General features: G+C 51.7%; 1 protein-coding gene and 1 long non-coding RNA gene across 7 annotated transcripts in view; one reads left to right on the top strand and one right to left on the bottom strand.

Annotated features, from left to right (window-relative positions):
• The first annotated feature begins 15,756 nt into the window (after positions 1 to 15,756).
• Positions 15,757 to 26,998, top strand: part of LOC123581539 — a 53,985-nt gene continuing 42,743 nt past the window's right edge. For 3 of the 6 annotated variants that reach the window (XR_006703799.1, XR_006703798.1, XM_045447674.1), the window contains exons 1-2: positions 17,903 to 18,880; positions 22,309 to 22,463. Coding sequence is in view for 1 of the 6 variants with exons in the window: in XM_045447674.1 (XP_045303630.1) it covers positions 18,592 to 18,880; positions 22,309 to 22,463 (444 nt within the window). In the remaining 5 variants the exon portion in view is untranslated. Of the gene's footprint in view, positions 17,197 to 17,902; positions 18,881 to 21,146; positions 22,016 to 22,308; positions 22,464 to 26,998 lie in introns of those variants that run through there. The other 3 variants (XR_006703801.1, XR_006703800.1, XR_006703802.1) reach the window with 3 other exon arrangements.
• LOC123581540 lies at positions 17,831 to 20,023 on the bottom strand. Its single transcript, XR_006703803.1, has 3 exons — positions 19,747 to 20,023; positions 18,185 to 18,265; positions 17,831 to 17,944 (listed from the first exon to the last, which is right to left on the bottom strand). It is a non-coding gene; the product is annotated as an uncharacterized LOC123581540 (long non-coding RNA).

Below are 26,998 nucleotides of genomic sequence, written 5' to 3'. Positions count from 1 at the left end.
AGTAGTGGGCCCGTGTGGTTCATTTGCTGGGCGGACGGGAGGGGAAGCCGGTGGGCTGCCGCCAGCCGTTATGTGTCATTAGGTGCCACATCAGGTTCCCGAGGGTGTCCTCCGAAGGAAGGTCTCTCCCGGAGCTCAGCGGGGACACCATTCTAGAGCCACGTCGCGGCTCTGCGGGGACGTTTGAGAGGGAGATTTCCCTCTGTCTTTTCTCATTTCCCTGCCCAGGCCGGGGCTCCTTCTCTGTGTCAAGGAAATCAGTTCTACTCTTCACCAGAGTGAATCTCCCTATTCCCTGCACGCCTCACGCCGGCACCTCATGTGTCAGGGGGTCAAGCCAGGGCGCCTGGTATGAAGTCTCCTTCAATGGGCAGAGGAAGCCCAGGGCGTCCTTTTATTGGCTACTGGGTAAGAAACGTGGGAACGTGGGACTCAGTTCAGGAACTCGACAGCCGCGTTCTCCTCCAGGAAGACTCCCTGATAACCGTCGAAGGAAATGACCACACCTAGGGGTTTACCCTGCACCTTGACTTTCCCCGTGGTTCCGGATATGTGTCTCCAGGCCCCACCATCCACAGGCCCAGGGCCTTCTCCGGGGCTGGTCCAGCCTTGCCCTCTCTCTGGTCTCCTGGGTGCCCAGCTTGGGACCTGGCCTGGCCTAGTACCGGGCGAGCATTTCCTATGTGGAATGACTTGCCTTTTGCAAGGGTGCACTGTCTTGGGGTTTGGTAGCAGGGGCACAGAAGAGTCTAGAATGCTGCTCAGAGCACCTGGCTTCTTAGATTTCTCGCCTGCTAGGTGGCCTAAGAGTCCCTTCCCCCCACCCCCACACACAGGGTGCTCCAAGGAGCACATAAGAACCTGAATGTCACACGTGAGAAGGCCACCCGCGATCTTACGTGACAGGTGGCATCGAGTGATGGTCCGGGCCTAAACTCTGTCACCAGGCTCCCAGGGAGTAAATCTGGCTCTGCTGCTGGAGAGATGTGTGACTCGGGGCTGGAGGCTGGCTAGCCTTCCCTGTGCCGTGGATTCCTCATCTGTAACATCGCTGGTCATGAGGATTCCATGGGTGAGTTTATGCAAAGCCCCCGGAACAGTGCCTGGAGGCTGGAGATGGACGGAGGCGGGGGTGATCTGTGTTGCAAATTTGGCACCCCTTTCCTGATTTCAGCTTTCCTACATTACCAGCCTTTAAGACATAGAGCATTCTGTGCTCTATGAGCAGTCTTGGTCTCACAGAGGAACAAAGATGGGAATAGGGCAGCACAGCCTCCAGGGGGGAGTTGGGTTGACCTAGATCTGGCTCCTTGTAGCCCCAGGTCAATAATTCTTCGAGCAGACTGTTTTCTTTGTATTGGGAAGTCAGGCCTAAGCACGCGTCCTTTGGGTGAAAGCATCCACTTCTCTTTGGCATCGCAGGCCTTTTGTCATTTTTCCTCAAGTCTTTTCTGCTCGGATTCCTCGCCCTTCCCCTACACATTCTATAGTTGCTTGGAGTCCAGAATGGAGCAGGACATGGTCCGTACCCATGTGAAAAAAAGGAAGGTGGACATTGAACACATAATTACCAGGGTGCCATGTACTATCTGAACGTGCAGAATGTAAGGACAGCACACAGCAGGGCTTCACGACCTGAGGACGGGGGCCAGAGAGGCCTCCCGAGTTAGCCAGGAAAAGCAGGGGTGGAGAGTGTTCCACATAGAAGCGCAGCATGTGCAAAGGCCCGGTGCGCACCAAGAACTGAATGACCCTCCTCACGGCCTGAGTTCTGTAGTCTGGTCTTGGGATGCTCGTGTGCTTGTCTGGTGTTTGCTCACCGTATCCATCTCACCATTTGCGGGGTCCTCCTTTCTCTCTATTTGTGGCCCCTGCCATGAGCTTTTAGTCTGAAACAGGGTTGATAAAGTCTTTCTAGAAAGGACCACTTGGTAAATACCTTAAGCCTTACGGGCTACACAGTCTCCATTGCAACTCCGGAAGCCGCCATTGTAGTGTGTGTGGAAGCCGCCATTATACTGTGGAAGCCACTATCGTAGTGTGGAAGCCGCCACGGACGCTCTCCCAGGGAATGAGTGCGGCTGTACGTCAATAAGACTTTATTTACAAAAACAGATGGTGAGTTGGATTTGGCTCATGGGCCACATTTTGCCAACGTCTTGTCTGGAAGGGAAGACAGGCATGGACCAAATCATTGTAACCAGGTGGTATTGCATGGTCATTTTTCTCCCGCGGTGGTCAATGTGGAGATTCTATAGAACTCAGTGCAGAGGCTTGAGTCGTGCACAGTCCTCAGTTCATGAGACATCTCTCACCGGTCCCTGCCAGGCTCCTCTTCCCACTGATGTGCTCATCCCTCCTCGTTCCCATCCCCCTCTCTGCACAGACGACTGTCTCAGTGCATCTGCTTTGCACCCCTGAAATCATAGGCACATCTCTGAAGCATGTTGCCCCGTGTAATGTATGTCTAAGTTATATAAATGACACTCCGCTACCCGTTCTTTGGCTTCTTACTTCTTCCGCCCGTTTGGCACTGCATCTATTTTATTTTTATTTTATTTTTTTAAGTCGCTTCACGCCCCACGCAGAGCCCAGTGTGGGGCTTGAACTCGCAACCCTGACGTCAAGACCTGAGCTGAGGTCAAGAGTCAGACGCTTAATCGACGAGCCACCCAGGCGCGCCTCAGCACTGCATTTTTAAAATCTAATGCCGTGCCTACACCTAGTTCTTTGCTTCCAAATGCTGCAAAAATTTTCACATTGTACATCACCGAATTCTCCTTATTCATCTCCCGGGTGATGGTCACTGTGTTTGGTGTTAGTTCTTCATCCCCACAAACAAGGTCACATCTTCCCCGAGTGGCGGTGCTCAGACCTGCTTTTCCCGTGCTGTCCTAGCTCTTGTCCTTTGGATATCTGCCTCCACCCTGGACTGTGAGTTCTTGAGGTCTGTTGTCAGACTCATATCTTCACCCCAGAGTGCAGTCGAGATGCCTGGTACTTTGGAGAGCCAAAAGTGTTGGGTGAACGAATCCGTCTTTGAGGAGAAACTGTCAGGCAACTTTGGGACTTCCCTACAGTCTAGTAGAGCGCCTGGTATCTCCTGGCTCTTCTCCAGCAGCAGGCTGGTCATAGTTCTCATCCCAGTGGCACCTTTGGTCGTGGGACCCTACCCATACGCCCACAGAGCACCTTCCCATGACTGTTTCCTGTTTGGTTACATGTTGACCGTCTGAGGGGCTGATTTCATTTCGTGGTGTAAACTCAGGGAGTATGATGATTACTTTCTGTGTCACCTTGGCTAGGCTATGGTACCCAGTTGTTTGGTCAGATACCAGTCTCGATGGCATTGGGAAGATATATCTTAGAGGTGATTAGTGTTGAATCCAAGACATTGGATAAAACAGATTAGCCTCTGTAGTGTGGGTGGCCCTCATCCACTCAGTTGAAGGCATTGACAAAAAGAATGAGGTCCCCCAAAGAAGAAGGAAGTCTATGTTAAGATGCCCTTTGGACTCGAGATGGCAGCATCTAGTCTTTCCTGCACCTTCAGCCTTCTGACTTGCCCTGCGGATTTCGGACTTGTCGGCACCCGTGATCACGGGGTGATCCACTTTTCAATGAGCCGATTCCTTATCCTCTCTCTTTTTCTCCCCTCCATACGTCTGTTCCTCCGGAGAACGCTACTAATACAGGGAGGGTCAGGGTAAATCTATTCTGGAGGAAGATCTTTTTCATGACTTTTGAAGCCTCAGGAGGATTTCAGGAGACTCTATCTGTGACCGTATCTAGGAGTCCTCGCGGCAGACTGACACCACACACAAGCTCAGATACCAGATGATGATCCTGACGTTTGGGTTGAATCAGTAACATTCAACAAAGACCCACCTCAATTCCTTGCTATGTCTGGCTGTAGACGGTGCGAAACATCTAGTTGATCTGGGGACTGATTCTCATCTCAGCCTTGAGCATTATTAACCGCCCATCAAACCAAACTTAGCCATGATACAAGAACCACAACGGGCAGCCTCAGAAGGCTTTAGTGCACACCCCTGAGAGCAGAGAGCACCAGAAGATGGTGAGAAGGGAAGATCTACCAGCTGGTCCCTAGTATTTTCTAAGTTTATGGCCCATCAGTTACTGTGGTGCCGACACTTGGTTATTTTCACGACGCTGCAAGGGGGGCCTGATCAGCCCCATCTTACAGACGAAGAATGGAGCCCGGGAGTGCTGAGTCTCTGTTGGGAGTGGTAAGGTAGTCAGCAGTGGATCTGGATTCAAGCTCGAGCTTGTATTGTGAGACCAAAGCCTGTGCTCGTCCCATTGTGTCCTGAGTTTCACTCATTCACTCATCAATTCATTCAAGCACCCGAGATGGGGCTTGAACTCGCAACCCCAAGATCCTGAGTTGCATACGCCAGGCACCCTGAGTGTCTGGTGGTTTAAATGGGAGAGAGTGTGGCAGGGGTCCTAGCTCCTAGCGCACGAGGGAGGTTGTGGCGGCGCTGGAGGAGGAGAAGCTGGCCAGGAGGAGTGAGGATCCCAGAGGAAACAAGGATGTTGCAGGAGAGCATGTCCAAGGGCCAGGCCGAGACCCGGTCATCAGGGAGGGGTGCAGTAGGGAGGGGTGCAGACGCTGTGCGTATGGCTGAGGCCATCGGCAGTGTGAAGAGTCGAGGGGCTTGATGCCAGAGATGCGGGCAAGACCTTGGAAGGTGGTGCTGAGCTGTTGGACTTGGGGTCACCTGGGGCTTTTGTTCAGACCCAAGACTAGGGCGAGGAGAGTGAGGAACTCATCCAGGTGCAAAATCTAAGGAGGGCCAAGCAGCCCAGACACCGAGATAGAGAACGTCAGAAATTAGCGTAAGCATATCCATGATGGACAACGGAGCAAACCTATAAATAAAGAATCGGACCCTGCACTTGTGTGACCCACCTCTCACCCTACCCCAATCCTGGCTCAGTTTCTGTTAAAAATCCAGGTTCCTGGTTCCCCCTTGGACCTACCGTCTCAGACTCTGCAGGAGGAGCCTTATTATTTCCCAGTGTCCGGGCGGGGCGGGGGGGGGGGCTTTTATGGTGTGTTTCTTCTTTTTAAACTTGTCCATGGCCGATCACCACCTGTGGGCACTTGGTAAAAATACAGCTTCGCACCTCACTCCCGGACCTTCTACATCCAAACAGGCAGCACAGGGGCCTTGTAGCAAAGGGCCCCTAGGAGCTCCACACCACCCAGGCAAAAAGGCAAATAGCGGTGATGGCAAGGAGGGTTTCATGCCAACGGGTCCCAGCTTTGGGGAGGGCGTGTCTGGCAAGCCCAGGCGCTAAGGCGCTGTTTTGGATGAGGTTTTCCATTTTCCAGTTTCCAGATGGGGAAATACCCTGACTGTTCAACGCTGCACATATATTACCTCCCTGCAGCAGCTACTCCGGGAGGCTCTGGAAGAAAGCCCTAAGTCCTGGCCAGAGAGCCAAGGCTCTCCACACCTGGTCCCTCCCTCCGCCTCCAAGCTCCTATCTCTGGCATGTTCCTCCTGAAGCAGGGAGATGCTGCAGAGAGTTCATGGGCTTCAGAGTCTGCAGCCTTGGCTCCAGAGCTCAGCTCCACCTTGTCTGGGCACGGGTCACCTTGGAGAAGTCTGCTACCCTTTGGGTTCTTGGGACATAATACGGTTCTTTCGGTGGGGGGTGGGGTGGGGTGGGGGTGGGGGTGAGGGCCAGAGGAGACCATGTAAAATGCAAGGTGGGAAAAGCATTGTTATTATTCATAAACCACACAGGGAGGGCTTCTCCTCTGGCTGCCTGTGAACCAGTCCCCAGTGAGCCATAAGCCACAGACAGACTGAGTGCAGACCAGCCTCCCAGCCATCACCTCCTGCTTCTTGAGCAGCTGGCCACGGACGTGATGCTAGCTGTCCACTCCTCCCACGAGGGGGGCAAACCTAGGGTGGCGGTGCTCTGAAGAAGGTTATTTATCCCTTCCTTTATTCTAAAATAAGAAATTTTACAAGGATTGAAGGTGAGGTAGGGAAAGGTTTTTTTTTTTTTTTTAATTGTTTTCAATGTGCATTTATTTTTGAGAGAGAGAAACAGAGTGTGAGCAGGGGAGGGGCAGCGAGAGAGGGAGACCCAGAATCCGGAGCGGGCTCCAGGGTCCGAGCTGTCAGTGCAGAGCCCGACGCGGGGCTCGAACCCACGAACTGCGAGATCGTGACCTGAGCCGAAGTCGGACGCTCAACGGACTGGGCCCCCCACGTGCCCTGGAGAAAGTTTCTTAAATTTTTAGCCTTCAAGGAGAGTCTGGGAAATGTGCTTTTACAGAAGGCGCTGGGGGTGGGGGTGCTTTCTCAATCGCCGTGCAATCTTTCAAGGGGACGAGGGCCTCTCTCTCGGAGCACTCTTTTAGGAGGAGCAAATGCTGTCCGAGTGACAGCCTGCAGCAGGGATGTGGGTGGCGTCAGGGGGCCCAGGCTGGAATGGGGGAGCCGTCTCCCAGATACCCCGGCTCTCCGGAGTGTTCCGGTGCCGGATGTTGGTGTGAGCTGAACAGATTTGGCTGGAGGTTTCATCTGGGCAAAGACAGAGTCAGGAGGGGCTTGTTTCTTTGTGTTTCGACCCTGCTGATGAGCATGGCTGGAAAACTCAATTATCAGTGAGGTTAGGGGCAGGGCGGGAGGTCAGGGCCTAACGGCCGGCTCTTCCTCTGGGCGCTGAGAGATTTGATCTCCTCTCTGCTGCCCCAGGAGGAGGATGCATTGATCAGAGTCAAAGGTCATGTGTCATCAAAGGCGGTCCAGGAATAAAAGGAGCCCTTCCCAAGGATTCTAGAAGGGCCCCCCAAACCCAAAGCGATTCACTCCTTTCGTAAGCTCAGATGTGCCTTGTAGTCAAAAAGTCTAGAATTCTCGTTGCAAAATTTGCAAGAAAACATTGCTTGATCCGAGGGTAGCTTTCAAAGATTTAGGATTTGAAGGGGGAGGGGTTGGAAGCATCCTCTTTCTATCCTCCTCAGCCAAGAATTCAGAACCCTCTGGGGGAGAGACTGCACATGTCTTCCTTTTTTTTTTTTTTTTTTTTTTCAGGAAAAACAATTCATTAAAAAGTTCTTTGTATGAGTCTGGACACCTCAAAGATAGGACCCTAGCCACCCTCGTTTCATACTTATCTTTTCCCATGGGAATATTTCCTTTCTAGACAGGGAAAACCACACACACGCACACACACAGAGTAATTTGAAAGTTGAAAGTTAAATTTAAACCATCACATGGCCAGTGGATTGTGCAGAAAAACCATAAAGACAGAAAAAAAAAAAGTCTACCAAAAGACAGACAAATGGAAAGAAATGCAGAGGGACAAGGAGAAAGAAAGTTCATGCCTGAAACCGGAAGGTCAAAGAGTACCGTAGGGGCAGACGTGGCCCTCAGTTATCATCGGGTGACTTAAAATACGACAAAATATCCCCAAACGCAAGATTCTGAACTATAGGGGAGGAAAGAGTTTCCCAGCAGATGTACCTATATATTTTCCTTAATAATTTCAGCGAAGTGTGGATAATGAACAAAAGGCCCGATGGCTCATCTAACTTTCCAGTTGTCAAAGCCAATTGGATGCAGAGAGGACGGAGTTGATGACACACGAGAACAGGTTTGCATTTCAAGCGCAGGTCTGAGTCCTAGCTGAGATTCGGGGCTGACTGAGTTAGAGGCATCACCAAAACCAGCCATTGGGACCCACCTGCATAAATACTATTGTATATTGTATTACACGTAGATGTACACGTCGATGCTTGCCTCTGTCCAAGCATATCTCTACAGATGGGCTCTGTCTGGGGCTATAGGTCTGGCCAGTTCTTGATAAACTCTTGCTCAAGTCTCATCTGCCCATCGAGCTGGGAAGGGATCACCGTGTTGACGTGCGGCCGTGCTGGGCCATGTTAGGTCCCCTGTGAAGCCCCGTGGGCTAATAAGAATAGTGGCCCCACCTGGATAGCAATAATTCTGAATCAAACCCACTTCCTAGGTCCCTGTTCATCTCATAAGTAGGCTAAGAATGTCGTTGGAATCATGTTGTTTAGTCATGGAAGGGCTAACGCAGCACCACCGCTCATTCAGCATATTGTCTAGTCCAGCTGTTTTGTTTTGTTTTGCTTTTTTCACAGCAAGACTTTCTCAGTGAAGGGGGCAGGGCATCGGTTTACATTCTAGCACAAGCTCTTTATTTTGTGCTCGTCTGGTGGCTTTACTCCAAGGTGCCCTGACCAAGGGCACTGTCTTCATTTTACAGACGTGGACTTAGAGGTCGAGGGAGAGGGAGTGACGTGTCCACGGTTTCACAGCAAGAGATAGAGCTGGCAGCCGGGCCTGGGCCTGCGGACACCAAGGTCTATGACAATAACGAAACAATAGTGCGGTAATGCCTGTAATTCTCGCACAAGATCACACAGCGTCTGTGGCGTGATGCTGAGAATGGGACGTGGCGGGATTCAGTCTCCGCACGTGAGGAAACGGAAGCACGGGGACGACAGAGACGAGGCCTGAGGCAGAGAGGAGGATGCTGGCAAAAGACAGGATGCTAGTCTGTTCCCGCCTCCAGCCCAGCCCTCGTCCCGACACGTCCAGCTTCAGATGAGCGAACGTGGCCCTTCGTCCCCCAGAAATGGCCAAGAAGCGTGGGGACAGGCCGAACTTCCAGGCCTCGTTAAGATAACCGCAGGAAAGGGGCGCCTGGGTGGCGCAGTCGGTTGAGCGTCCGACTTCAGCCAGGTCACGATCTCGCGGTCCGTGAGTTCGAGCCCCGCGTCGGGCTCTGGGCTGATGGCTCAGAGCCTGGAGCCTGTTTCCGATTCTGTGTCTCCCTCTCTCTCTGCCCCTCCCCCGTTCATGCTCTGTCTCTCTCTGTCCCAAAAATAAATAAACGTTGAAAAAAAAAAAAAAAAAAAAGATAACCGCAGGATGACGGGCTACGTTCCGGAAAAGTCTCAGCCACGGAAAGGCTCCAAGTGCTTGGCGGCCCCGTCTGTGATAGAGCTTAACCTCAGTGAGGCCTTACACCTGTGTCTTGTACGAGCAAGCCTGCTGGTTGTCTCGAAGCATCTCGGGAACAGAGTATGGTGAAGATACACATGTCCATCATAATTTCATCTCCACGCGTGCTGGTAGCAAAGCAGAGTCTCTGACACGAAGCGCTTTGTAAACTGTGGCCTTGAAGCTAACGGTGGGTATTATTCTTATTGCCGAGCCTAAAACAACCAGCTGTTTGACATTTTCCAATTAAAAGTATGGGCCTGGGATACTTGCCCGTTAAAAATGTAACACCACCCATAAAATCTCAGCTTTTTTTCATTTTCGTTTTTTAAGAACACAAATTAGGCCAATTAAATAGTTTAAATGACTTTCTTTTTTCTTCTTTTAAGCAGAGGAAGCCATACACAGGAACCAATAGGTCCCTCACAAAGATTTGCTGTGTCCCCTGGAGCAGACACCCACAGAAGGGACAGCCACAAATAAATCGCTTTGCAGTTTTTACAACCGAGGGTCGGTCAAACTTTCACAGGCCTCACATAAACCTCTCCTTGCACGTGGTGATCCTGGGAACGCTTTATTTCTACTCCAACTTCCCGTCTGGATGCTAGTGCCCAGTGGGCCAGGGATGGGGTCTGCGGCCTCGGGGTCCCCTTGGTGCCCACGGCTGCCTAATGAGGCCTTGTCTGTTGTACTGAAGTGAGCTGACCTGGCCGATAGGCCGATAGTTCCTTTCCTCTTCTCCCAGGAGAACTGGGGACTTCTGCGGAATGAAGTCTGGGCTTCGCAGAAGGACACTAACCTGCGCGTAGAGAAGAATGGGGAAGAATCTCTCTCTCTCTAGATGTTTTCTGATTTTTTCTGACTTACGCGCCCAACAAATAGAACTGCTCTAAGAGTATGCCTTTGATGTGTGGTCGGAGCTGCTGCGGAAAGCGGAGAATTCCGTGGTGGAAAATCCCTATTCTGATTTGAACACTGCTTTGCAAAGTCAACTCCGAAGTTTTCAGAAAGATTTCATGGTCCACTGCCTCTGGGATAAAGTTGAAACTCCTGGGCCAGCCCTGGGTGGAGCCGGAGGAGGGTCAGGGCCTCGAGAGTTGCTGGAACTTGGTCCAAACTTGACTAGTTACTTCCCGGTTGAGCCTCACGTGCTCTTTTCTGAGACGGGGTTAACGATAACATCTAAACCCTTCAGGTTTTTGTGAAGATTGAAGGAGGTCATGAAAGTAGAGGGTCTGACCTCCCCAAACTCGGAAGTCCTCACTCTCTCTCCCCGCTTCTTACCGCCTTTCCTCTGGACTTGTTAGGTCATACTCAGAGGCAGGCCCCGGCGTAATCATGGAGTCGTGAATTCCACGAGGTTCCAGGCTTCAAGGAGCACATCATACCTGCTAGGTATGCACAGCCAAGGAGATTGGTAATGATGTGGCACCGGCTGTGCTGATGGAGTCAGAGAGGGAAGGTCTAATCTGGACAGTTTCCACTGTCCCTCTGGGTCTGAGCAGCACCTTCCCCAGCTTTTCTGAATACAGCTGTTTTCATAGCCATTGCGCCTCTGCCCAGGAGCGTCCTTCGGCGTGTGGGGGAGGGGGTGTGCACAACAGAAGACAGAGAGAGAGCCCACCAGGGGCTCGTGGCCTCCACGGAGAATCCAAGGGGATTCAGGCAGCCACTGGTCTGCTCCTGGGCCACCATCCATGAGGGAAGCGCTAAAGGGGGAGAAGATGGCTACCGTCCAGAGATGGGGACAAGGGGCCTTATGGGTGACCATCTCCAGCTCCGGCTCAGGGAAGACAGGCCTGCGGGAGAGTGTTTCTCGTATGTGGGTCACTTCACAGTCAAGTTGTCAGAAGGGATGATAAACCGAGTTTGTCTGGAGGCAGAATATTTGAATAGGGTGGGGTCTGTTGAAGGCTCCACCTCTCCTTTGGGCCCTCGAAAGGCCCTGGGGGTGGCTATTTGGGTGTTGGGCAGGCAGGGTTCCTCGGTGGTGGGGGCAGTGGCCTAGAATCAAAGGGCCTCCGTCCACCCAACTCATGGAGCCTTGGAGGGCACGAGTGCGAGCCCAGCAGGCCCTGTCCAGTGGATGCAGCCTGTCAAGTGCCCCCCGGCCCCCGTCTCTCTCCTGAGCACAAAAGCCTGTTGTCTGGGGAGCTCAGAGAGTGGGCACAGACCATCCTCTTTTCTCTGTGTCATTAATGTAATCTATTTGATCTTGAGGGTGGTTTTGTTCCAGTCTCTCAAGGGAGTGGGGGGAGGGAAGGAGGCACGTCTTCTGACTTTAGAGACTAGAAACACTTAAACGTGACGATTCAGGCCAAGAGGAAACACGTCTTGGATCCTCTTTTCCTGGTCAGGAAAGAGCTAATACTCAACGTCTCTTGGACAGTCCCCTCTTCTTTGGAATGCAACTGTGTTTCTTATCATTATTGCTAACAATACTACAGTTGTTTACATTTATTTATGCAACCCTAGCCTCTCTTTTGAGAGGGTTTTGACATACTATTAAATTGGTTAACAATGAACACATGAAGGAATCATGGCTAAGAGAAAAGAAAAATAGAAGAGACAAGACAGTAACAGAGAAAAGGTAAGAAGACAAAATTGTCCCTCTAGAGGTCTGGGCAGTAGCTGGATGTGGGCCAGGACTCAATTCTGAGCTTCCTGGTAACCACGGTAATGAGGGAAACACTCATATACATGGCGTGCGTCATCAACAAGAAACGCGGCTGCCTCAAAAGCAGGCTCTCTATGATATATTACGAAACAATATCAATAAAATCCTCTAAAAGACCCAGATATTGGGAGATAGGCTCCTTCGGGAACTCTGAAGTTCATAAATATCTTTAGGGCAGCATTTTCTGAATTGTGTTCCGTGAAACACTGATTCTGGGGTGCCTCAAGAGGTGCTCCCCCAAATCAGACACTGTGGCCAGATGAACGTAATTAATATTCACGCTTAATTTCCCTCTTGGAGATTTGCGATGCCTCCATTCTCCTGAGGACTTGAAAGAGTCTGAGGAAAAGAAATGGGGTGAATTTGTTCCAACAATTATTTCCCAGGGTTTCTTGGTGACAGTACCAGAATTTGGAGGAAGCTCTGGTTTTCCTGGGGCCCTTTTGTGGGAACTGGGGTACTTTCTCTGCAGAAGCATTTTTTCCACAAAAAAAAGCCAGGCTCTGTGTCTTGAGGAGAGTTAGTGTGCGCATAAGATTCCTTCCTGGGCTTCCTCCACCTTCTGCCCTGCCCTGGGTGGAGGGGGGCGACTGGGCTCCCTCAGCAAGAGCATCACAGGGACCATCAGGGTCTGATCCCAGCTCCCGCCGGCACCTGGGGGCCCTTGCAAGGCCTTCGGAGTTAAATGTCTACATGACGAACGAAACCCCCCTTGCCGATGTCGACCCGTCCTGTTTCATGAGACTTCTGCTGACAAGCTTCAGTCTCCATTTCACCTAAGACTCTCCAGGCGCCCCCAGGGCGTGGTGGGGAAAAGCAGGGCAGAAGGTGGGAGAACGCCGTCTTGCCACATCGAGGCAGCAAGATTAATAAATGATACTTATCTGTGGGATCTCAACAGGGGCAGGAGGCTGGCAGTTCCGGGTCGGCTTCTTGGAGGAAGTGACACTTTAACAAAGATTTAAAAGATTGGCAGGAGTCATACAAAGGAGAAGGTATGGGGTCCCATTTGGGGCCTGGCTGGAACAAATGGTCAGAATTGGCTCTGGGGGGAGCAAATGGCAGGGACCAGGCTGCTGGAGAGGAGCAGGAGACGGAGGGCCTGGCTGACAAGCTTGGGCTTCCTGGTCTAGGGACCAAGGGGAGGCACTGAAGGACCCCCAGGGGGGGTGGCAGGGCTTTTCTGTTAGAAAGAGCCTCTTAGTGATGTCGGACGGTGACACAGAAGGACACATACGGACTGAGTGGCTGAGGCCAGGGTCCCCAGCCACCCGCCCAGGGCGACGGCTGCAGGATGAGGGGTGGGGCTCCAGCCTTCACCCTCGGTTCTAGTGGATGATGGGAGGACATGAGCTCTCCGTGCTCCCTGGAAGACTGGCTCTCTCTCTGGCTGGACGTCAGAACAAATTAAGGGCACTTGTCTCACAAGCCCCACCTGGCCGGCAGCATGGTCGGGCCAGGCTGGCAGGGGAGATGTGTCCCCAGCAGCATCTCGGACCTTGGCCACCGGCCTCGGAGCGAGAAAGGCTGTTCCTGCCCTGCCTGTTTAGTGAACGGTAGATAAAAGTACGAGAGACTACGGCAGCCAAAGACCTGTGTCAGTGTCACGGTCCGAGGTTTTCTGTGCTCACCAACGCGGCAAACAGAAGCCTCACGCCCTATCAGAGTCCCGGCTGGAGTACAGAAGCAGCCAGAGGCTGGGTGGGCAGGGGCTGGCCACCACATCCCGTATTTCCATCTTGCAAAGTGCGCTCACAAGAATGGTCTCATTTGATTTCTGTCTTAGTCGGTTCTGGCCGCTACAATAAAACTACCATAGACTTGGTGGGGGTTGGGAGGGCGCTTAAGCCACAGACATTTATCCTTCACGGCTCTAGAGGCTGGGACCCCCAAGATCGAGGCACTGGCAGATTCGGTGTCTGGTGAGAGCCAGCTTTCTGGTCCACAGACGGCCTGTCTTCTTCATGTGTCCTCACAGGGCAGAAAAGAAGAGAAGGGACCTCTCTGAGGCTCCACCCTGGTGACCTACTTACCTCCCAAAGCCCGCATCTCCAAGTCCCGTCACACTGGGGGTTAGGGTTTCAACCTAAGGCTTCAGGGAGGAATAAACGTGTGTGTTACAGCACACTGCATTCTGCCCTCTGACGCTGATACTCCTGAAATCCCCATCACTACATCCCGTTATCCGGGCGGCCCTCCTGCATCTCCCCCTCTGGGCCAGTGCACCTGCTCTGTCCACTTACCGCCTCAGGTGACCCCTCTCGTGGCGTTTATGCCACATTCAGATCACGGCTTCCTTTGTATTTTTCACTGCCTGTAGGCAGAGCCCTCCATCCGCTCTCAGAGGTATCCCTAGCACCTTGCCCCATGCCGGGCACACACAGGGCTTCACCAATACTCGATGAATGAATGAATGAATGAATGAATGAATGAAAAGCTTTACTTTCTCTTGGTTAAAAAAACCTTGATGCAAACAAAAACAAAAACAAAAACAAAAAAAAACAAAAAACCTTGATGCTCGGGCCTCGGGAAAGCTTGCTCCACCCTTGGGGCAGCTGGGCTGGTAGGTCTAACTACGGGCGAATCCGAGCATTGGATTCACTCGTGTTGCCCAGCCGAGGACCTCGGTGGTTTCTGGAGTCTGTCCACCGGTATAAGCTTGTCAGGATTTGGGGGCGAGCAGTTATTTTGGTGAATTATGGAGACTCAGATATCAGCCAATGCCTGCTGATGCTTTGAGAGGGTGGGGATATGAGGGGAATTTTGAAAAATGACTTATTTTGAGGAAAGTGGGATGCTTGCTACGGAAATTTTATAAATGCAGATAAGCAAAATGAATTAAAAAAAAATAAATGAATAAAACGATGATCCTATCATTTAGGGCTATTGAGCACCTGGCCGGGCCACTCAGGTTTGAGTAGAGGGAGGCTGGACACCGCCTCTCAGTGGAGGAATGTGACCATCCCACGGCAGGGAGAGCACCCGGGAAGGAGACGCGCTGATGTGGCCCTCGTTGGGGAATAGAACTTCTCACCATTAAATCTCAGTACGAACTGTGAAGATGGTCAATGAAGCTACAATTATTTCAGCTGGGAGTCCTTTATTGTGGCACTAAAGTAAAAAAAAAAAAAAAAAAAAAATCTTGGCTACGTGGCGCACAACCATCTGACCCTGTATACCGCTTCTCGGGTTTCAAAAGCCACTTTGTTCGCCGCTCACAATTTCCCGGTGGGGATCATCACCCCCGTTTTACAGCCATGGAAACTGAAGTCTAGAAGGGAATAAAGAATTTCTGCAGTGTCAGCACTTCGTGGACTGGGGAACAGATCTAAATATTCTGCTTCAATCCCAGAGGGCTGTCTTCTCCTCCACGTCGCCACTTACTGTGATTACAACCCCCCAGGGGTCACATTCCACACCCAGAAAATTGTAACACTGACCCAAAAGGTAAGACTTCCTTTTTAATGTTTTAACTTTAGCGTGGCCTTCAGCCTTTGACTCTAGAATGGTGTGTACTGAGTAAACATTCCCTCAGAGCTGGATGACCGGGGTTTGATTAGCGGAAGGAATGCTCGGCAGAAGGAACTGGGAAAAAGGGTGGCCCGGCATTTGAAAATGGCACCCAGTTCTTGAGTGAGCAAATACCTGAAAGTCTTTACCACTGTCTGGGCAGTCTAGGTGGGTGCCTACCTCTTGGTGAAAGTAATAGGACTGAGCAGACGATGATCTGGACCCTTGAAAGTCCTCCGGAGACTCTGGTTCTCTCTCACTCTCGGAGACCCCGCCCCACATCCTGTCATATGTGACGCGACTCCTTCGTTCCATATTATGTATTATGGGGTTTTTGTTATTTTGCTATAAAAAAGTTCAAAAGGACTCTGCAGTTTTGCTTTTAAAATTATTTAGCTATGGGTAACTTGATTAATTTACCATGAGGTCTTTTTCTTTTCTTTTCTTTTCTTTTTCCTTCTCAATCTATTTGGAAATTCATGCCACGTGCAAATATATAACCTCCACACTGTTTTCTAATGCAATGAAATGCTCACAAGTGATAAATTTAACAATTACAAAGTGGCATGGGACATAGTGTTAGCTTTTTAAGACAATTAATTAAACATTTACCTACTTTGATTTTGCTGTTTTTGTTTTGTGTTTCAGAACCAGTTTTTTTTTGTTTTTTTGTTTTTTTTTTTTTTGCCAGCTCTCAAATTTTTTTTGTGGGGCCCTTTTAAAAGCTCACAAGCTGGATCCTGGAGCTATGGAGCCTGGCCGATAAGATGATTCTGATTGCACAGAGCCTAGTGCTTTCTCAATGAAAAGGGTCCCCCAAGTCCCTATGGTTGTGTCGTCAGAGCTGAAGCCATGAAGGGAAGCCATTCCTCATTACGAAGTGTTTTTTTGGGCCAAGGGTACACACTTGTCCTGCTCTAAATGCTGTTGCTGGCAGGGACCTTTGCCACTCAGTCAACAGACTGAGTCCAGGAGGATGACCAAATAATCCGGGAGGCTCTGAATTCTCCATCGTTAATTCAGATGGTCCAATTCTGGTCATCAGTTCTGGTCGATCTGAAATACCAGTGGGCCAGAGAGTGTGATGAGGGAAAAACTCTTACGGAGAAGAAAATGGGCCAGGGAAATGGACTTGCTTAAGCCCAGTCGTGGAAGGAATTTGGGGTAGAGAAGGCCACTCACGTCATTAAAAAGCCCATGGTGTGGCAGAGGCTCTGATGAATTTCATCTGGCCAGTCCAACATCTTTTCAAGGGGAGCTTGAGCTCCATTTCATAGATTGGACCCCTTGGGCTGAAATAGACCAATATTTGCCCAAAGTGACCTGGTGACAGGAACCCAGTGCTGCCTAATTCCAAGGCTCTGCTATGTCTTCCTGCCGTTGCGATGGAGAGACATGCTTACGATTTTTTGGAGGAAATTAGCAGCATGTTTTGAGGTTTGTGCTTGGAATACCAGCAGGCTTAAGGAGATTGCAGGAGCAATGTCTTTTAGGATTTTCCATTTGCAGAAGCCACAATCCTATAACAAACAGTCAGTATGAAAGAACTGGAGAGAAGTAAATTAAGGGCTTACAAGAAGCAATCAAGCCTTTGTCTAGAGTAGTGGAGCCAAGAACCCAGTTGGCTAACAAATCCTCGTGGAGCACCTACCTACTCCGTGCAGGGGTCCCTGAGGGATGATAACCTCTCAGGTTTGGGTCCTCTGGTGCAGACAGGCACGGAAGTGGATAGAAGGAGCTCTGGCCTACGAGTCAGACGATCAGAATTTGCAAACTTCTCTTCCACTCCCTGGCTGTGTGGCCTCGGACAAATGAATGCACCTCTCTGAGCCTCGGTTACCATTTTGTAAGATGGAGATGCTAATTCTTGCTCAAGCCACCTTCGGGCTCGACATTCCTGTGGATCCCCGCGGAACTACGGCGTGTGGTAAACTACTATCCTCTTTATGACTGTCCCTTTGGCAGACCCGGTCCGCGGGGGAAGAGGTATGTCGTTTCTTTGTCCTCGGCACAGGGTCTGGCACATGGTGGCCAGGTACTGGGTGGGCCCGGGAGGAATAAAGCTGTAAATCTCTTACATCTTAGCTAAAATAACCTCTCCTAATGCGCATGAACCTTAACTGGAATCTTTCTGCTTGATACTTTAAATAATGAAGACCATTTCTTGTCAAGGATCCAAACTCTTCTTGCGCTGACCAGGAGTCTATCAATCCACAAGATGCTTCATTGAAATCAACCTGTTTTGCAAAACAGCTTTATGGTCTTTTTCTGATGAAGCCAGATGAATCCTGCAGCCATCAACCCGGGGAGGGCGTTTCTCCTTTCCTGCAGCTCAATGTTCACAAATAATCTTCTCTTTTGATCCATACCACCGATTAGGCAAGGGTCCTTTGTAACTCCCGGAATCACAGCATCCGGGACTGCCAGCTCCAAAAGGGCCCTCGAGAGTTACATATTCCTACTGCCCTATTGTAGGGGAGAAGGTCTGCTGCAGAGTGTGAAGGAACTTGTTCAAGGTCATAGAGCAGAGCCAGTCTTGCAAGGAGTTGTGTCTCTTTTCCTTAACTCAATGGAAATGGCTACTGTCCAGGACGTCTCTGGATAAAGCCAGCGGTCCTCTCTGGATACGCCGTGTCACCGAGTTGAGCCACGAAGCAGTTTCATCATCTGATGGGTTCCCAGCTCTGTCAAGACTTTTGCCAAGTGCTCTCCAATGCGGCACTCCACGCAGACCCTGCAGAGAGGGACACACGCTGTGGACGTTCTCATGGCCCAGCTCACGGTTGGAACATCCGAGGGCTGGAGTGGCCCTGGGATGCTCTGCAGCGTGGGTGGAGGGGACTCTCGTTCTCCCCGGCCATAAACTCACAGGGCCGTGGGAGAGGTGGGAGAGGACTGGTGTCCTGGAAGGCGGGCCTGAGAACAGTGGTGGGTTCGTGGCCACAAGAGCCATCCCGAATGGCCTGTGCAGTACCTTGATCTGGAACATGCCAGGGGGTTGTTGGCTGCAGTCACAGATTAGTCAGATTCCCAGCTGGCGTCTCCGAGCAGGGAGCTGCGGTGAAAAGGCCTGAGTGACTTCCTTCCTCCTTCACTAAAGCAGGCCTGGAGAGTGAGGCCCTCGCACTGTAATTACATGTAGGCAGGAAACAAATAGCTAAGACCTGTCTCCAAGTGAGGAAGGAAGGAAGACATCCAGGGCTCTGGGGATTCTTTATCTTCTGTTCTTGAGGCGCTCGGAAAATAAGAACTGCTATCTGCTTTTAAATCTTTGCCAACGCTGGCGAAGTGGGTATTATTAGCCTTAGTCCACAGAGAAAGGATAGAGTGAGTTCCCCACGGCTGCGGTGCCAGTGGGTCGTGTCACGGAGCTGGGGCTGAATGACACTTCTGCCTGACTGCAGCCCCCGCCGGTCTCTCTGCCTCGGCTGTATGTGGCCTGGACACTTTCTCTTAGAGCTCAGGGTGGCATCCTCGCGTCGCACAGGACGCCTGACCAAGGAGGCCGAAGTCCAGTACATGCTTTTGTCCATACCTCGTGCACCCCGGGCTCTCTTCTGCTTCTGCCCAGAGGGAAGGGGACCTCCTCTGCACAGACTATCTGCTCAGGAGCCTGCTCCCACGGGGCCACAGCCGCCCCCCAGGGGCACCGTTTTGGTACCGCGCAAAGGTACTGTGATGGCCTTATGTTAGCTGGGGTCATTGTAACTTCCCCGGGCCTCAGCCTTTTCTCTTGAAAAGTGGCGATCTTACTCCGACCATCTGCCGCGAGCCCCGGGCCAGGCACAGAAGGGTTAGGGCTGCACGACGCACTCACTGTTCGTATATGTGTAACCTGCCGGGTGGAGAGGCCACGCGACGCATCCCTTAAATTCTTAACGCGCGTGGTGTTTCCTACTGGCCGGTCCGGTTCCCGGGGTGGGTTTCGGTAAATGCAGGCTTCCCTGCTGGACCGTGTGGGTACAAAGTAGATGACCCTGGCCTTCCCCGAGGGGTTGCCTGTGACCACCAGATGGGAGAAAGCTGTGTGTGGGGGGGGGGGGGGTGTCTCTGGTTTAGATACAGGCCAGGGGGAGATGCGACAGCCAGCACCTCTTTCCCCTCTGTCAGGAGAGTGACAGAGCCCCGCCCCACCCCAAATCACCTGCACTGGTGCCCCCTGAATGCACAAGCCCTTTTAAAGCAAATGTATTCACTTCCCTCTGCTTTCCGGGCGGGTTTCTATTCTTTGTCAGGATGCACCCTCTCGCCTCTGGCAACATCCCTGGGCCGCAGCCTTGGGGCTGCTTCGCCCTCCCCCCCCAACCCCAGAGCGTGAACCACAGTGCCGTGGGCACAGTAGGTGCTCTGGTTACCTTGCTTGAAGAAGTGCCTAAGTGAACGCCCTGGGCGGTTCTGACCTTGCTCTGGCATCCCAGGGCTTTGTGACCTTGACTTGCTCCCCCTTCCCCACGGGGCGTCGGCTCGCAGGGCCTGGGCCTGACCGGCTCCCTTTCTCCGCAGGCTCAGGCCCATTAAGCCGCCATCTTCTCTCACCTCATTATCGCCTTGGCCTGGGGAAGCCTCCGGGGAGGCAGGGAGCCCCTGAGAGCGCCGAGGTTTCCCCTCGGCCCTCCCCCTAGAAGACAGAAAGCCAGCCCCGGAGGGAGTGTCTTCTCTGCGGTTTGAGAGAGGCCTTCTTTCCTCGAGCTCATTAAACACACCCCAGAGCGGTGGGAGCCGGGGCCAGTGGCCCGGGCGCCTTCGCCTTTGGCTTCCCAGAGCCCGGCCTTTATCTCCGGGGCAGATAAGAGCCCAGGCTGGGCTCTGTGCTGCGGGAAGGGGAGCGGGGGAGGGGAGCGGGAGCCATAAAGCAGGGCGGGGCCGACGGTTTAGGACGGGGTCCTGGGGAGCCAGAGCTTTGAACTCTGCCCTCTGAGGAGAGGAGGTCTTTATGGCAGGAATGAGGCCCCCAGCCGGGCCCTGGGCACCCTGACTGCCGGGCGAGACAACAGAGCCCCCGAGGTGGGACCGGCTGCCGGAAACGGGGCTCCGGGGCTTTATTGACTTGTAAACGACACCGTTAAGAGGAAACCCTCACCTTGGCTGGAAACAGCTGTGTGAGTGGCTGTAAATCTGGCCGGGAGAGGGGTGGGGGGAGGGGGAGACAGGGGTGCGGTGGGACGGGCCCGTTGTGACCGTGCACAGGAAGGGGGCTGATGAGCGGGGCTGAAGACAGATTCCCCCCCAAAAGGGGAGAAAAGCATTCCCAGAAATATACGAGTCATCGTCGGCAATGTCAACCCAGAGAAAGGGACATCGCGAAGCCCGGGACGACAGAAAACCGTGTGCGCGCGGAGAGGGGAGGGACTGTGGGTCGAGCCCATCTTGGCTTCCGCAGACAAGTCCATGAGCAGCCCAGGCCTCCCATAAAAACGAAACATAATAATACCCTTCAAAGGGTATAATAATTCAGAGAGATGATAGGAGAGCACCTTGCCCATTGAGAGGCTGGAGAAATGAATCTTCTTTCTTCTCCCGTTGATAACAAAACAATATGGAGATTTGGGATCTTGGCTAGCTTTTTTATTGGGGGGGGGGATCTTTGTCATTTCGTGAAATTAGATAACTTTGCAAAACAAAAGACAAGACTGCTAGCTGCTTAAGGGCCGTGAAGGTCCTGCCTTATTCAGTTTTGTTTGCTTAGTTGCAAATAAGAAACTTGGTATGGAATACTGAGAATGTGTTTGATAAATGTTTGATTTAAATAAGAGAGGGAAGGAAGGGAGGGGGCAGGAGGGAAGGCAGGGAAGGAGAGGGGAGAGAAGGAAGGAAAGGGGGAAGGAAGGAAGGAAGGGAGGGAGGAAGACAGGAAGTAGAAAGGAAGGGAGCAAGGAAGAAGGAAGGGTGGGAGGAAGAAGGGAAGAGAGGGAGGGGGGAAACAAGGTCATTTTCTTCTGGATCCAATCTAGTAGTTGGAACCCAGAGGAGCGAAGGAAGGAAGATTTGCTGATGTCAACGGCCAGCCAATGCATCATAAAACTCCGTTCTCACAGCCACCAGGAAGACCCGGAGAATAATTGCCCAAGTTGTGCCATTTACTTATTAACCAAGAAGTAAATTTGCGTTATGGGCACGTTATTTACTCTGTTGGAAAATACCTTCTCGGCGCCCCTGTTTTCTCCTTTCTGATGGTAAGATTTAAATGAGGTAATATGCGTGAAGCTGTTAACACAGCAATTGGAAAACAGTAAATGCTCAACACGTGCTGGATGTTATTACCCTTCAGGATGGAGAAGCTGGCCCAGAGCAGTTAAGTAACTTGGCTAACCCACGAGGCTGAACGATGTCATAGCCCGGATTCCCACCTGGCTCCTAATGCTCACACTCCGGATTCTGCGCTAGGTTCTGGTGCTGCGGAAACCCCGTGAGCCGTCGTGGTGCGAGGGATCCCCGCAGCCGGATGGTCTCGACATGAACCGTCAGCTGTAACTTCTTTGGAGATACAGCTTATCCGCTCAGCTCGTGAAAAGTTCACGGGCCCTTGGGATCCTTATCTCTGCCTGAGGAATACCTTCGTTCATTAATGAGCAAACTACCGAGTAAATAAATAAACACAAGCAAAGGGGAGGCCGAGATGTTAGGCAAACATTTGCAGAGCACGGTGCCAAGCCTTTCCGGGGCTGGGAGCTGCCGAGATCTACCCCCGCTCAGATGCCCAGGGCTTGCCTGGAAGACAGAAAGTCTCCTTCAGAAAACCCCCGGGGGCTACCTAGACTCTGTACCCCAGAGACGCCTTCTATCTCTGGGCATCAGCTTCTCATCTGTATGACAAGGACGCAGGGTGACATGTGGCATTTCACAGCATTTTGATTCCTTAATGATTCACAGTGAAAGAGATCTGAACCCAGGAATCGCCGGGGTGCCTCCGTGTCTGAGAGTCCAGTCTGATTTTTGCAGTGGCTTGAGTGTTTTCAATGATTTGGGGGGATTATCAAATGCAGACATAGCTCTTACTGCGTGCAAGGCACTGTTCGAAGTGCTTACAAATACTGATTTATTCGCTCCTCACCTCAGTGCCATGAGGAAGTCACCTTTATTCTCATCCCCTTCTTACAGATGAGGAAGCAAGGCCCGAAGACTTTGGAGAATCCGAAGCTGAGCAGCCTGGGTCCTCCAGGCTGAGCAGTCTCCTCTCAAAACTGATGAAAGCAGAATGGGTTTCAATTTGCCACATGCTTTTCAATCTTCCAAGGAAGGATGGAATAAAGGAGGTAAAGGTGGGGGCAGAGAAGAAAGATGGCTGATGTGTAGAAAACGGAGATGCGTTCGAGAGAAAGTGGGTGGGAGGGTCTGGGGATCTGGGCTCTCTTTTTTGGGGGGGCAGAAAGGAGGATGTCTGGGGGCACCTGGGTGGCTCAGTGTCGTGATCTCACGGGTCGTGGGTTCGAGCCCCACGTTGGGCTCTGTGCTGACAGCTCAGGGCCTGGAGCCTGCTTTGGATTCTGTGCCTCTCTCTCTCTCTCTCTCTCTGCCTCTCCCCTGCTTGTGCTCTCTCTCTCTGTCAGAAATAAATAAACATTAAAAAAAAATTAAAAAATAAAAGGAAAGAAAGACGTCTGGGCACCTGTGCTGGAATCGGTCCTCCAGAACTCACCCTCACCCAATGACTTCCTGACCATCCATCTAACAATTCCGTGCACCCCTCCTTGATTCTTGGGACGTAGCTGGCAGAGACCAACGCCCCGGGACCGCGAGTCCTGTTCCGGGTCCCAGACTGGCAGAGAAAACTTGGAGGAGAGGCAGGGCTTCTGATGTCCTCGCCTGAGCCCTGGCGGCCATACCTGCCACATTCCATTCTTCAGACTTTAAAAGCCTCCTATTCTTTTACAAATCACTGGTTCAGGCCTAAATTATCCAGATAATTGAGCCGCCTGGCCCGTCACTTTGTTGGCATAGACACCATTTATGTGTAATCTGAGAATATTCTATCTGCTGCGGAGTTTCTTCCAAAGGCATTATTTCTAACCTTCTTTAAGAACAAATTTCCTGTTGCCATGGAGATCACTTTTCGGCTAATTTTATCGGGTGCAGGAGCCTGGGCTGGGAGCCCCTTTTGCACATTTCCCAAGTTGTCTGCTCTGGAGAGTCCTGGCTTGTCTTTGTCAAAGAGGCTCTGGACCTCTCAGCATCCTTTGAACCAGACCAGTCAGGTGATGGCCAACACTTTGGTTTTGAATTCTCAAAGCCTTGACATCATTTGTATAGGCACTTCCAATTTGTTTTAATGAGAAAACCCTTAGAGATTGGGGGGCTCAGTTTTATAAATACATGCTTTCGGCGACCTGCTTGTGAGCAAACTGCTAAAACGAGACATTCCTGAGCTAGAAAAGACTAGAAAGTTCCAAAAGCCTAAAAGGCATTTCTTGAGCACCGAACCTGCCGTCGCTGAGGTGCACGAGGGGAAGCAGAGGAATAGGTCCTGAAATCTGTCCCCAGAAAGTTTGCCATCTGGTGAGAATTAAATCGCTTGAGAGCTGGGAGGGCCCCCAAGGATCATGCCTTAATATTCTCATTTTGCTAGTTGGGAAGTTAATCCACACTCTCGGAGCTGGTACTCGGGAGAGTTGAAAACCAAGGTGTCTTGGCTCCCGGTCACTTGGGACAGAGTTGGTATAAGCTGGACCACACCTCTCTTCCAGGCTCCGCCCCCTCTTCCCACCCGACCTGCTGTGCTCCCTACTGTCCTCACCTCCATGCCTTGTACATTCAGGTACTGCTCTCTGGAACCCACTGTCGCCCTTTTGGACACTTTGGTATCCTTCAAGGCTCGTCTCAAATGTCACCTTCTCTGAAATTCCCTAGCCTGGCTTTCATGTGGAGCCCGTACTCTGCTAGAATTGTTTGTGTGTGTGCGCACCATCTTGTCCAGTGAACATGGAACCACTTGAGCATGGTGTTCTATTAATCCCTGCGTTACGGTGTCTAGGACAGGACCTGGCATGGAGGGTGCCCTCGATGAGTGCCCGAAGAAATCAATGGTCCTAAAAGCCAACATAGAAGAACTTACTATGCACCGGACCCCGTATTAATGCATTAACTCTGTTTTGGTCTGTTTGGGCTGCTGTAACACAATGCCACGGACTAGGTGGCTTATAAACAGCAGAAATAACTTGCTTAAAGTTCTGGAAGTCTGAGGTCACGCTGCCGGCAGGGTCAGGGGAGGGCACTCTTCTGGGTTGCAGACTGCTGATCCCTGGCCATGTCCTCCCACGGTGGAAAGTCCCAGGGGGCTCTCTGGAGTCTCTTTTATAAGGGTGCTGGTCTCACTCAAGAGGACTCCACCCTCATGATTTGAGCACCTCCCAAAGGCTCCACCTCCTAATACGGAAACCTTTGGAGTTAGGATTTCAACACATGAATTCTTGGCGGACCCAGGCATTCAGATCATGGCAGCCTCACTTAATACTCTCACGGATCCTAGGCGGTCGGTACGATTCTTATCCTGTTGGGCTGTGGAGGCCCTGGGGCACCGCAGGATCACCTGCCTAAGCCGCTCAGCTGGAGTGTCCTGGAGTGGGGGTCCAGTCCCAGGCGATCTTGCCTCCAGTGGCAGCTGTAGCAGCTACTCTGGATGCTTTTTCAGTCAAGTTCAGTCCCGTGCCGCAGGTGTAAACCTCCTTGTGTAGCTGAGGAAATGGACAATAAAACAATAGTGAACAATAAAAGGACTCTTCCAAGGTCACACACACACACACACGCATCCAGCCACGGAGCTGGGATTTTGAAGCTGGGAAGTCTGGCTTTGAAGCTGCTGCTTTTCATCGCGTCAGCAGACCGAGCCTAAGGTTGGGCGTAAAACAACATGGCGCTGACCATAAATAATTTAGAGGCAGTTTCTCTCATGAGACTTTCCAATTTTCTCTTATAATCCCTACTTTAAATACGTCAATTGAGAGCTAGTTCCTACTCTGTAGCGCAGAAAACCCCAAGGCTTTTCTATTCTTTGTGTGTCTGAGCCACATAATAAGCGTGGGTACAGGGTGTGTGTGTGTGGGGGGGGGGGGGAATCAGCTCTCTCCATCAGAGGAAAACGTCCCTGGTACTGAGACTGCGAACGCATGGCTCTTGATTCTGTTGCTGCTATTTAAATAATATCTTCAGGGGCGCCTGGGTGGCGCAGTCGGTTAAGCGTCCGACTTCAGCCAGGTCACGATCTCGCGGTCCGTGGGTTCGAGCCCCGCGTCGGGCTCTGGGCGGATGGCTCAGAGCCTGGAGCCTGTTTCCGATTCTGTGTCTCCCTCTCTCTCTGCCCCTCCCCCGTTCATGCTCTGTCTCTCTCTGTCCCAAAAATAAATAAAAACGTCGAAAAAAGAAAAAAAAAATTTAAATAATATCTTTAACTTGAGATCCTTGAACGTGAACTTTTCAGTCAAAGGAATACATGGAAAGGAACCAAATTATCTCCCCTGGAGAAATGAAGACGCTGACCCCCTGTCTGTGTCGGGGACCCTCAGGAAGGCCAGCTACTTGCAGTGTTCCCCGGGTGACATGTGACGCTCGTTTACATTGCCCTTTTCCCCCACTAGTGGATCGGGAACGTCCTCTAGCTTAGATGTGGAAGGCTGACGGCAGGAACCGTGAGTCCTGGTCTTGTGGCTGGTGCCACCTTCTCCTGGGGACTCGGCTCGTCCAGGCCAGGCTGGTCACCACATGGGGCAGTAGTGGTTTCAGAAGGGAACTGGCTGTCGGGCTCTTCCTGTGCTGTTACCCTCACTGTGTATATGAATGGCTGAAAAACTAAGGGAATCAACACGCTGATGGCCTTGGCCGCAAGAGCTTAGAGCTCGCCTGCCAGGGAGTCTTCCTGGTAAGCCCTTGCTTTGTCCTGATGGTCACATGCCTGCCCTTTTGCCCCAGCCTTTAGCTCTTACTGGGCTCCTGGAAGCACATTAATGTATTACTTCGAATCATCATGTTCACCGCCAGACCCGCCTGCAGGGGTTGTAGTAGGACTCTAGTGAGAGCCCACAAGTCCTTCTAGAGCAAACGTCCCTGATCCACGCTCTTGCATCGTATGGACGGGTTTGCAGGAGCTGGTCTAGGCCCCGCCGAGTCAGGAGACAGCTAGTGGTCAGGATGATAGGTTATCGGGGCGTTCCTGCAGACCACACAGACAGCTGCCCAGAATTTCCCTGCCGTCTGCTTTCTCTCCAGTCAGTCACCATGACCTCCTCCCAGCTGTTCTGACATTCCATTCTCAAGGCCTAAGGCGTACTCGGTGGCCAAGCTAGCTGTCCCATCACTCCCTGGATTCTTAGTGCAGGAAATGAAACAGCCCACCATGGCGGAGTCTCCATTTCAGGGATCCGGAGGACATAGTCATGTTTGAGGCAGGACTGGCATTGGCGAAGGAGGCAGGGCACGCTCAGCGTGGGAGCAGGGAGGACGCTGTGGAGGGTAGAGGAGGCAAATGTTTAGAGGCAGCTCCTTGTAATAGTCAGGAACTCTGTAATAGTCATTTCCCTGACTCTTTCAGGAACCCGATTCGGTAGACGTTCTCATTCCCAGCTAACAGGTAGATAAAGTGAGGCCCAGGCCGACTGCCACCTGGCTACAAGAGACAGAACTGGCTGAGTCTGGTTCCAAAGCCCGGCTTCTATCTGCGCTCACAGCCCCATCAGAATCAGCCCTGAAACAAGGTTCACATTCCGAGTCGTTCATTATACAGGGAAAGAGCTTCTGAGGCCTGTTGAGGTTGATTTGCATAATTCATTTTTAGAACATTAATTAGCCGGGATGTGTAATA

The sequence above is a fragment of the Leopardus geoffroyi genome, chromosome A3 (genome assembly GCF_018350155.1).
Source record: "Leopardus geoffroyi isolate Oge1 chromosome A3, O.geoffroyi_Oge1_pat1.0, whole genome shotgun sequence".
Classification (NCBI taxonomy): domain Eukaryota; kingdom Metazoa; phylum Chordata; class Mammalia; order Carnivora; family Felidae; genus Leopardus; species Leopardus geoffroyi.
This window is presented reverse-complemented; position numbering and strand designations above follow the sequence as displayed.